At 50.9% G+C, this 11,013-nt stretch overlaps 1 protein-coding gene across 2 annotated transcripts in view; it reads left to right on the top strand.

The window, feature by feature from the left end:
* SALL3 (spalt like transcription factor 3) overlaps positions 1 to 6,837 on the top strand; it is a 20,184-nt gene extending 13,347 nt beyond the window's left edge. Inside the window, exons 2-4 of one of the 2 annotated variants that reach the window (XM_080684612.1) lie at positions 1 to 1,757; positions 1,974 to 2,314; positions 4,053 to 6,837. The exon at positions 1 to 1,757 is cut by the window's left edge and continues 1,189 nt beyond it. In XM_080684612.1, the coding sequence (XP_080540738.1) occupies positions 1 to 1,757; positions 1,974 to 2,314; positions 4,053 to 4,484 (2,530 nt within the window). In that variant the 3' untranslated portion in view covers positions 4,485 to 6,837. Of the gene's footprint in view, positions 2,315 to 4,052 lie in introns of both variants that reach the window. The other variant, XM_080684611.1, reaches the window with a different exon arrangement.
* The last annotated feature ends 4,176 nt before the right edge of the window (positions 6,838 to 11,013 follow it).

Below are 11,013 nucleotides of genomic sequence, written 5' to 3'. Positions count from 1 at the left end.
GCCCCCCAACGTGTCGGTGTTCGAGCCCAAGGCCAGCGCCGAGGACCCGTTCTTCAAGCACAAGTGCAGGTTCTGTGCCAAGGTGTTCGGGAGTGACAGCGCCCTGCAGATCCACCTGCGCTCCCACACAGGCGAGCGGCCCTTCAAGTGCAACATCTGCGGCAACCGCTTCTCCACCAAGGGCAACCTGAAGGTGCACTTCCAGAGGCACAAAGAGAAGTACCCCCACATCCAGATGAACCCCTACCCCGTGCCCGAGTACCTGGACAATGTGCCCACATGCTCCGGAATTCCCTACGGCATGTCACTGCCGCCAGAAAAGCCGGTCACCACCTGGCTGGACAGCAAGCCCGTGTTGCCTACGGTGCCCACGTCGGTGGGGCTGCAGCTGCCGCCCACCATCCCGGGTGTTGGCAGCTACGCCGACTCCCCCAGCCTCACCCCTGCAAGCCGCTCCCCGCAACGGCCCTCGCCTGCGTCCAGCGAATGCCCCTCTCTGTCCCCCGGCCTCAATACCTCTGAGTCGGGTGCCCCAGTGACCGCCGAGTCCCCACAGCCTGTGCTCAGTGGGTCTTCTCTGACCAAAACCGAGCCTGTGAGCCTGCCTTGTGCAAATGCCAGGGTGGGGGACATCCCTTCCGGCGGGCAGGTCTCTGCCACATCCACATCAGCCGCCACCACCCTCACGGACAACAGCATCTCCACTGGCCTCTGCAGCCCAGTCCTCGTGGCCAGCTCTGACCAGTTCAAGGCCAAGTTTCCCTTTGGAGGGCTGCTCGACTCCATGCAGACATCGGAGACGTCCAAGTTGCAGCAGCTGGTGGAGAACATCGACAAGAAGATGACCGACCCCAACCAGTGTGTCATCTGCCATCGGGTGCTGAGCTGCCAGAGCGCCCTGAAGATGCACTACCGCACGCACACCGGGGAGCGGCCCTTCAAGTGCAAGATCTGCGGGCGCGCCTTCACCACCAAGGGCAACCTGAAGACACACTTCGGGGTGCACCGGGCGAAGCCGCCGCTTCGCGTGCAGCACTCATGCCCCATCTGCCAGAAGAAGTTCACCAACGCCGTGGTCCTGCAGCAGCACATCCGCATGCACATGGGCGGGCAGATCCCCAACACGCCGCTGCCTGAGGGCCTGCAGGACGCCATGGACGCCGAGCTTCCCTACGACGACAAGGCTGCCGAGGCCCTGAGCAGCTTCGAGGACGATGTGGATGAGAACTCCATGGAGGAGGACGTGGAGCTGAAGGACGCAGCCAGCGACCCATCCAAGCCGCTGCTGCCCTACTCGGGCTCCTGCCCGCCCTCGCCCCCGTCTGTCATCTCCAGCATCGCCGCACTGGAGAACCAGATGAAGATGATGGACTCTGTCATGAGCTGCCCGCAGCTGACTGCCTTGAAGGCCATGGAGAACGGGTCCGGGGACAGCGACCGCCTCAGCAATGACTCCTCGTCTGCAGTGGGCGACTTGGAGAGCCGCAGTGCGGGCAGCCCGGCCCTGTCCGAATCGTCGTCCTCCATGCAGGCCCTGTCCCCCGTCCACAGCCACAGCGAGAGCCTGCCCTCCAAGTCCCCAGGCCTCAGCAACCATGAGGAGCCACAGGACATTCCGCTAAAGACGGAAAGGCCGGACAGTCCACCCCCTGCCCCCGAAAATGGAGGCGCGCTGGACCTGACGTCCGCCCCCCCTGGCCGGCTGGCCATCAAGGAGGAGGCCCCCTTTAGCCTACTGTTCCTGAGCAGAGATCGGGGTAAGTGTGAGCGCACCATGTGTCGTGTCTGTGGCAAGCCTTTTGCTTGCAGGAGTGCGTTGCAAATCCACCACCGCAGCCACACTAAGGAGCGCCCGTTCATCTGCGCGGTCTGCGGGCGCGGGTGCTCCACTATGGGTAATTTAAAACAGCACTTACTGACCCACAAATTGAAAGAGCTGCCTTCTCCGTTATTTGACCCCAACTTTGCTCTAGGTCCCAGCCAAAGCGCGCCTAGCCTGGTCACCGGCTCCGCGCCTGCCATGATCAAAATGGAGGTGAACGGGCACAGCAAAGCCATCACGCTGGGCGAGGGCCCGCCACTGCCGGCCGCCGTCCAGGTGCCCACCGGGCCACAGGCGGTGATGAGCCCTGGCCTTGCGCCCATGCTGGCTCCCCCGCCACGCCGGACACCCAAGCAGCACAACTGCCAGTCGTGTGGGAAGACCTTCTCCTCGGCCAGCGCCCTGCAGATCCATGAGCGCACCCACACTGGGGAGAAGCCGTTCGGCTGCACCATCTGCGGGAGAGCCTTCACCACCAAGGGCAACCTCAAGGTGAGGGAACAGGCTGGGGTCCCCCCCCCACCCCCCGCAGCCCCGGGGACACCAGGGATGCCCTCCAATCCCAGAGGTGTGGCAGGCGGGGCTGCCGCTGGCCAGGGGGAGGCGCTGCTGGAGAGCCAACGCAAAACAACATGTGTGCGCCTGTGGTGTGTGCACATGCAGAGTGTGAGTGTGGGTGTGCATGTGTGGGTGGGTGTGTGCACATGTGGGTGGGTGTGCACGTGCAGGTCAGTGTGTGCATGTATATGCACGAGTGTGCAGTGTGTGTATACCTCTCTAGTGTGTGCCTTGCATGTATATAATGTGTATGTGGGGGAGTGCATGGGTGTAGTGTGCACATGTATAGTATGTGTGTACTGTGTGGTGTCTGCATGTGTGCGTGTGCCTTCTGCATATGTGTGTGTGCCATGCGTGCACTCAGGTTCACATGCTCACAGTTACGGACGTGTGCATGCTGTTCAGCTATAGAGCATCTCCCCTCCCCTTGGGGGCTTGTGCAGCCCCTGCAGCATGGCAGCCTGTTGGGATGATGGATACTGTGCCCGGTGGGCAGGCCCAGGGCCCAGCTGTCTAGAATCTTGTGGAACACTGATGGCAAGACAAGCTGGGCCTTTAAACATCTCCCCGTGATACAAATGATGCACATCCTGCCCCAAGCCAGAAGCTGGTCCTGTTGTTTGTCCTGTGGCTGCTGAGGGGGCCATGGTCGTTTGGCGAGAAGCACCTAGCCCAAGGCCAGAGTGAAGAGCTGGCACTGTGTTCATAGTTCAGTTCCAGCCTTCCGTCCTTGTTCCCTGGGAAGTGGAGTGTGTGGCAGGCACTAGGTGACACACACAGGCCAGTGTCCCACTCTCAGCTAAATGTGCTGCCCTCCGGCCATGCCAGGCACCTGCTGGGGTCTTGGTGATCTCTTCAGAGACTGTGAAAAGGTCAATGCCTGTGGCTTCTGCTTACTGAGGTCTCTGCTGACCACAGATGCCCAGGATGCTTCCTCTGTGTTTGGGAGGGAGGCAGGGTGGAGCCAAGAGTTTCACCTATGAGACTACTTAATGGGGCAGGGAGAGGCCCCCTATGCCAGGCTCAGGAGCCAAGAGGCCCTGAGCTTTGAAACATCCTCTGGGGGGTCTTCATCTCACACCTTGGGGAGGAGAAGTTGTTCTATCAAGTTCATCAAGGGGAATAAACATTAATGCATTGGCTGGTTTTGCTTTTTGTATTAAATAAAAATAAATCATATCCTATATAATAAAAGGCTACTATGCAAATCGCTGGCAGAACAACCAGTCGCTGTGATGCGCACTAACCACCAGAGGGCAGATGCTCAATGCAGGAGCTGCCCCCTGGTGGTCAGTGCACTCCCACAGGGGGAGCGCTGCTCAGCCAGAAGCCGGCTCACGGCTGGCGAGTGCAGCGGCAGTGGCAGGAACCTCTCCTGCCTCCGTGGCAGCACTAAAGATGTGCAACTGATGGCTCCCGGCCTGTGAGAGGGCACAGGCTGGGCTGAGGGACCCCACCCCCACCCCCCGAGTGCACAAATTTCGTGCACCAGGCCTCTAGTTGAAGCATAAGATGCTCAGAAAAGTTTGCCTCATATGGACTGGCTTAGGATGGGAACGGAAACAAGTTCTGAGTGAGTCAAGCGTGTGTGTGGATGGCACTGGGGCATGCATCCACAGGCACACCGCCTCATGCCGCTTGCTCACTGGTTGTCTCCCTGTCTCCCATGCAGGTGCACATGGGCACACACATGTGGAACAATGCCCCTGCAAGGCGAGGCCGCCGCCTGTCGGTGGAAAACCCCATGGCTCTGCTGGGGGGCGATGCCCTGAAGTTCTCGGAAATGTTTCAGAAGGACCTGGCAGCACGTGCCATGAACGTGGACCCCAGTTTCTGGAATCAGTATGCGGCGGCCATCACCAACGGTCTGGCCATGAAGAACAATGAGATTTCTGTCATCCAGAATGGGGGCATCCCCCAGCTCCCGGTGAGTCTGGGTGGGAGCGCCATGCCCCCTGTGGGCTCCCTGGCTGCCAGCATGGACAAGGCTCGCACGGGCAGCAGCCCACCCATGGTGGGCCTGGACAAAGCCAGCTCCGACACAGGGGCCAGCCGGCCGTTCACGAGGTTCATCGAGGACAACAAGGAGATCGGGATTAACTAGCCTGCACACAGCTGCTCATCTGCCATTCTGTCCCTCCTGAACACTATGCTGTGTGACCATCAGGTACACACCTGCCGTACCCGGGTTCTGCTTAAAATTGTCCCCATGGCAGAAAATACGTTAGCTGTGTGGCTGCTGGAAGGTCGTCTTATAAGCGCTGCATGGTCCTTTCTCAGTGAGCTTGACTGTTCTTGAGAATTCTTCAACCTTTTAAATAAACATAAATCAAAAGTCCCTGGAAAACCGCCTTGGGAACAGAAAGGGCTCCAAGCACATCTGCTTCGTTTCTCCTGAAACCTAATCATCCCGGGAGGGAACCGGGGGTCCCCTGCGGTATTCCAGCGACACTCATTCAAAATAGTTAAACATTGAACTCCGTTTTTAGAACTCGTACCCTAAAGACGTGGTCCCGTCCTCCCAACATCGTGTCTTATGACTGTACCTTTGTCTGTAGTATTTATAATGTTACGATTATGCGGGTAACAGACATGCAGCCCCAACTTGAAAGGTAGCTTTCGTACTGCAGAATACATCTGACAGTGTGATTTTTTTTTTTTTGAAAGCAAGATTTGTTTTACTATAAATAAGTGGGTTATTTCAATGCAGGCAAAATTGTGAAGTTCCATTGGGAAAGATAGCATGCTTTTTTGTGTGCAAGTACCTGTCAGTAACAAGCCTTTTTTATTTTTATTTAAATGTTTGTAGCTGCTATGTGGACAGTTGTTCTCTAGTGTGGTCTGTGGCCCAGCGACTGGGAACCAGTTACAGACGAGCGTCACCGTAAATTATTCACAACATTATAAACCGTTGTGAGTAAATATTTCACGTATCAAAGCTGTACAATAAAGAGGTAATGTTTGTATAATGTGGTTGCAAACTCTTAATTTATACTGTTGCACTTTTAGTATTTTGTATTAGGGAGGTTTGTCTATAATTTGAAGATTTAAAAAGATGTAAAGTATTTTATAAATAGTACTTTGATTTAAGGAAAATGGAAAAAAAAAACCTGTTATCGTTTCTTGTTTTAAGGTCAGACAACATGAGAAATCGATGCTACTTAAAACAGAAAAGCCACCCAGAGTTCTCAGTCCCGCAGTAATCTAGGGCCTGCCATTTCTTCAGTTAAAATGACTTACTTAACTTTTCTACAAAGCGCATTTAAGAACTTGACCCCCTCTAACGAAACTTTGATGAATTCATCTTAGGAAGGCGCCACCATGGGAGCCAGGAGCTAAGAGGAGGCTGTGTAGGTACAATTTTACTGTTATCTCTATCTCTGTCTTACACACCCATGAGGGAGCCCTGACTGCCATAAGCACTGGTCCTTGTGTCCGTAAACTGGGGAGAAATATCAGTCTGGCAGGGTAATCAGTCATAACTGGGAAATTCGCTCCATTCCTGGTGGATTTGTTACCTTCTCAGATGAAAACAAAGCACAATGTCATCCGATTACTCACAACACCTGTTTAAGCTGGTGACTTTCTACCTGAGTGAGGACCCGCCCTGCAGCCAGCTGGGCAGGTGGGTGGGCGGGGCTGGTGGTGGGGGCGGGGCTGCCTGTTCTACCTCATTTTGTGCATTGGGAGCGGGCTGCAGTCTGAGACTATGGGCTTCCTCCAGCACCACTGTCCCGGAGACGTTCGGGTCCCAGTGCCCTGAAGAAGGAATCAGACAGCGACCTCGGCTGAGACAAAAAAAATAGGACAATCTTTCCAACTCAACCACAGCAACGACAGATCACATCTTTGAACAGTGTGGAAGACTCATAACAAAGCAGACTGCGAAGTTTGTTTCTGTCCGTAAGGAACTCTGAACTCGCTCCACAGCCCTGTTTTCTGAGGGATGGGATCGTGTTCCCACCACCCCTCCCGGTGGGATGCGGGGGAGGGGTTGTCTCAGCATCATTGGGAAAAGAAACAGGTGGCTTCCTGTTGCTGTGTTTCAGCAGTTGAATGTTTTTATTATTTATCTGTGTCCTTTTTTGGCGTGAATTTTTTGTTGTTAGTATTTGATCCCATGTAGGGTTCTGTCTTCTCCCAAGAGGATGTGTATATATAACTTCAGAGAAATGTAAAGTGTGTAAATAAGACGGCTCGTGACAGGACCGCGAGACGGACCCCTCTGTGTTCAGGGCGAGGCCGCCCCTCTCTGCATGGTGAAGAGAGACACTATTTTTCTACTGGGATGCCATGTGGGGCCAGGGCCTCCCCGAAGCAGCGGGAATTGTTACCTAGATCCAATATTTTTTATGATGAAATCTGTGGCTCGACACACCTGCTGATCAAAATGGATGTCTTAGTCTAGGTTCCTATTTTGTCATATGGAGTTGAATAAAATGCAGGATGTCCTACTATTTCTGAATCACGTTCCTTGATTATTCGAATTGAAGCAATGGAATTTGAGGTGCTGGTCTCACTTATGGGGGGTGTACATCCTTGGTGTTTCTCTGAGGAAGGTCCATGTGGGTTGACTGCTCAGATGTAAGCAATATCTCTGTGTATCTTGATTGGTCTTGAAATGTTTAGTTTTCCCTTTTTTCTAAAATAAAAAGGCAGCCTCCTGATTGTGGATTTTTTTCATCTACGATGGAAGAGGGTAGAGTAGAAAATGCCTATTAGAGGCTGTTGGCAGTGCCAAAAACAACTGCTCAGTGACCTTCCTGTTGTCAGCTCCCATGAAGACAGTGCCTCTTCCAGTCACTGGGAAGATAGGCAGCTGTGCAGGAAGGACATGGAAAGGGAGGTGCCGCTGCCAACCGCGGGCGCACCTGTCCCGTTTTTCCCGGTGGAAGATGTTCGGGACTCTAAAAGAAGCTTTACCTCACCCATAACATCTGATAAGACTTACAACTTTAAATATTTAATAGCTCCTGATTTCAACATATATAATCCATTGTCTTTTTTTTTTTTTTTTTTTTAGTAACTACTGATACCTAAGAGCCACAGTAACTTTTACCTGGGAAGCGCCAGGTGATTTTAAAGACCTGATCAAGGTACTAACCACTAATTGAACTGCCCAGGCCACCCTCCCAACCTGTCATCAGCCTTAGGGATTAATCCATGTCGATTTCATTGCTAGTCTAGAAATGATGGGATAGAAAGTGACTAAATCAGTAAATTCGGGGTTTTTTAATGGTAAGAAAATAGCAAAAATGTCTAGAACCATTTAAAACAATATAAATTAAACTGCAGGGGGAGGGGGAGGAGACAGGGGCATACTTCTTTCAAAAATATCTCCAATGTAAAAACCAGAGGAGGTTCAGCTTCATGAGCCCTGGGTATTTGCTACTTTGTAGCATCAACTCTGGTTGCTTAGACTATATAACAAAGAATCAGAAATGCCAACAATCCCTAAATATTATTTATTTAAATACGTTTCTGTTCTAAGTGCATTACAGGGACCGTTAACATTTAACACCAATTAAAAAGTATTGCTAAAGGGCTAAAAAGCAATTGTTCTTAAACTCTCCGCTGTTTAATTTCATCCCGGTGGCAGCTTGAAGGCATGTGGGTTCCCTGCCTGCCTCTCTCTCCTGTGCTTGGCAGACACGGCGGCTCCTGCTCAAGCCTCACAAAGAGTCGGGTCGCGGCCACATCAGGGGCATTTCTTTATTATGAGGCTGCATGGACGTTTCCAGCCCAACCAACTTCAAATCACTGCACTGATTCTGGCTGTCTGCCCGATGCTGCACAAGCCCAGACCCCTCGTTTCCCTCCTGCGTGCTTGCAGCAGGTGACAATGTCACACGCGTGGAATTCTGAGTCCAGCCACCCTGTGGGCTTCCAGGTTCAGCCCTTTGTGTTAAAGTCCAGGCTCACTCGCCCATTACCAGACTGGGGTTGGGAGGGAGGGCTTGTTTTCTCCTCTGGGAAGTTGCTGGGGACACATGGAAAACAGGCCTGTTTGCTGACTTCAAGCTACCGTAAAACCTGATCTACGAAATACTCTGCAAAACGGGGAAGAAAATTCAATTCCCCTTTTCCACGTAAATGGGAAATGGTAAGCATTATTTCAGCTTTCTTTAAGAAAGGACATGTTTAAAGTGAAATCACCCTAGAGGCATTTTCCTACCATTCTGTTCACGTGTTTGTACCAAGTTAACAGGCTTGGGGGTGGGCGTCTCCCCTCGCCTGTGACCCAGCTTGGCTTGCTCCACGGTGGGCACAGGACGGGCGACCAGGGCCAGGCTGGCCTCCCTGTGCAACGTGACAGTTTCAGCCTCTCCCTTCCCTCCACCTCCTTATCTGTAATAACCGGGTAGAATTTGATGATATTAAAATCCTTCCCACTTCAAAAACTCTGTTTTTTTTTTAACAAGAACTACCATTAATGTACACCTTTTTCTCCCCAAAATTCACTAGACAGACTGACAGTATTTATAGAGAGAATATATAAATGATTACCTAAGAATATAACTGAGAAATCTATTACAAATGACTTTGCTAAAGAAAATGTGTGGAATCATTTTTGGACCATGAGAAATATGTTGGTATCTTTGACTTTTTTTTTTTTAATCATTGAATTCATTGAAGCTTTTTAAAATGCACTTATATTTAAGGTAAAATAAAATCAAGCTCTGTGGACATTATGCTTTCTGCGTTTTCTTGTCAAGAGTCTCATACGTGGCCTGCTTTGTGTCCCGGGTACTGCGCGCACACAGGCACAATACGGCTTCTCATTAAGGTGAGATGTATATGTATTCAGAAGAGTATGCAACTTATGGCCATGGTTATTTCTTATTGTTCCTGTTAGTAGTATCAGAGAACTTAAGCTATTAACAGCGGTGGTCCTGTCCTAATTTGTAACTGCCAGCACTCTTTGGTCTACCTCTCTGGCAGTATTACAGATGGTTTTAGGGTAGCTTTGCCTCTTGCTCACTCACTCCCTTCCGGCTGCATTCAGTATGTTACTGAACGAGGAGTAGCCCAGGGGGAGATAATCTGCATTGCTGAGACGGGAAAGAGATGCCATTAATGTAAGTACGGTCATGCTCTGTTATGTCCAAAGTTCTTTATGTCGCTAAATGAAACAGCGACCCACCAGCCGAGCCCAGGAAGCGAAGGGTGCGAGGACCTACGCATTCAGGGACTTCCTCCCTGTGTGTGACTCCAACACGGAGACAAGTAGTTCCAAAATGGGAGTATTTGTGAACATGGGAATTTTGTAACCCGCTCCCTCCCATACTTTCTGGGTTGGTATGATGCACATATTCTTAAATGATAGTACGATCTTATAATCCAGGATTTTTACAGACATGTGAGTTGTTTCCTTCACACTCCATCCTGATACTTCATGGACTCACTGATTCCATGCCGTATATTTTCTTCCAAGCTTAATTTAAAGGACAAGTGAATTTAACTTTTTATAAGTAGGGATTTAAACATCTGAATGACAACTCATTTCTTTTGTAACTGGAAGATCTCTTAATTACATGTGTGATACAACACACTTCTCTCTTATTTTCCCTATTTGCTGCATCAAGGAAAATTCAAAAGCAGCTTTTGTTATGACCTAAAATTACCCAGAGGAATTATGTCGCCTCCCCAGCCACCACCGCTGAGGACAAGCAAGCAGCCTTGGAAAACATAGGTCCACACCTCACATGGTGAAAGTTTTAGGGATAAATAATGGGAAATTATCTAGAAAATTAAAGTATTCATTTGAATAATTCAAGGATAAATTAAGATTTTGAATTATAAATCCATTTTCCTTCACAAAGAGGCCGAGTTGTGTTTTCCTAGGAGTTTTCCAGTGAGTATGTGCAGAGAGCAAGAAACACGGACACTTCCTTGACATTTTCTCTTCATACTGCCTTCTTGTTTTGTTTGGGGCTTTCTGTTTTGCTTTGTTAGTGAGTTCTCCTCACAGCGTTAGGTGCAGGCTGCTCAGCTGACGCCGGCTTAAAATGCTGGGCTTGGGATCACTGAACAGGCCTGCGCCCAGGCGGTTCCTGTAACTCCGGTGCTCCCTGTACAGGTGGACTGCTCAGTGATGTGACATCGGTCTGTAGACACATGTGCTGAGTGAGAAGTCGAGCCGCCTCTGACTCCCCTGGAAAGGACTAGAGCATCACTGGCGCATGTGCAGAGGGGAGCACCACTCAGGGCAGCCAGCCCAGAAGCTGCGCAGCAGTGGGGAGAGGCCGGCAGAGACAGGAAGGTCCTCAACCCCCAGCATCTCACAGCCTGTGGCTGCACTCAGCTCACAGATTTTCAATTAGGAACCACAGGCCATTTTGGAAAATGAACGTTATCAATAAATATTGGTAAATGATTAGCTTTACCTGAGGAACTCCGAACATTTTTCATCAGCTCAGAACCTCTCATAGTGTGCTGCAAACATTAACCTCAGGGTTAACTCCTGGCCTGTGGGAGGCCTGCCTTCTCTCCGTTCTCATGTGCATGGCCGTCTTCCCCAGAATTGAGCTTCTGGCTTGGTGTTGCTGGCTTTTTCTCTGTCTGTTTTGACCTTGATTCTGCCACTTTTGCCAACAGTTTTTGCTGGAGAATAGAACGAGAACAAGCATCCT

This window comes from Plecotus auritus (assembly GCF_963455305.1).
Source record: "Plecotus auritus genome assembly, chromosome: 8".
In the NCBI taxonomy this organism is placed as follows: domain Eukaryota; kingdom Metazoa; phylum Chordata; class Mammalia; order Chiroptera; family Vespertilionidae; genus Plecotus; species Plecotus auritus.
The sequence above is the reverse complement of the archived record's forward strand: the minus strand, read 5'-3'. Positions and strand labels throughout refer to the sequence as shown.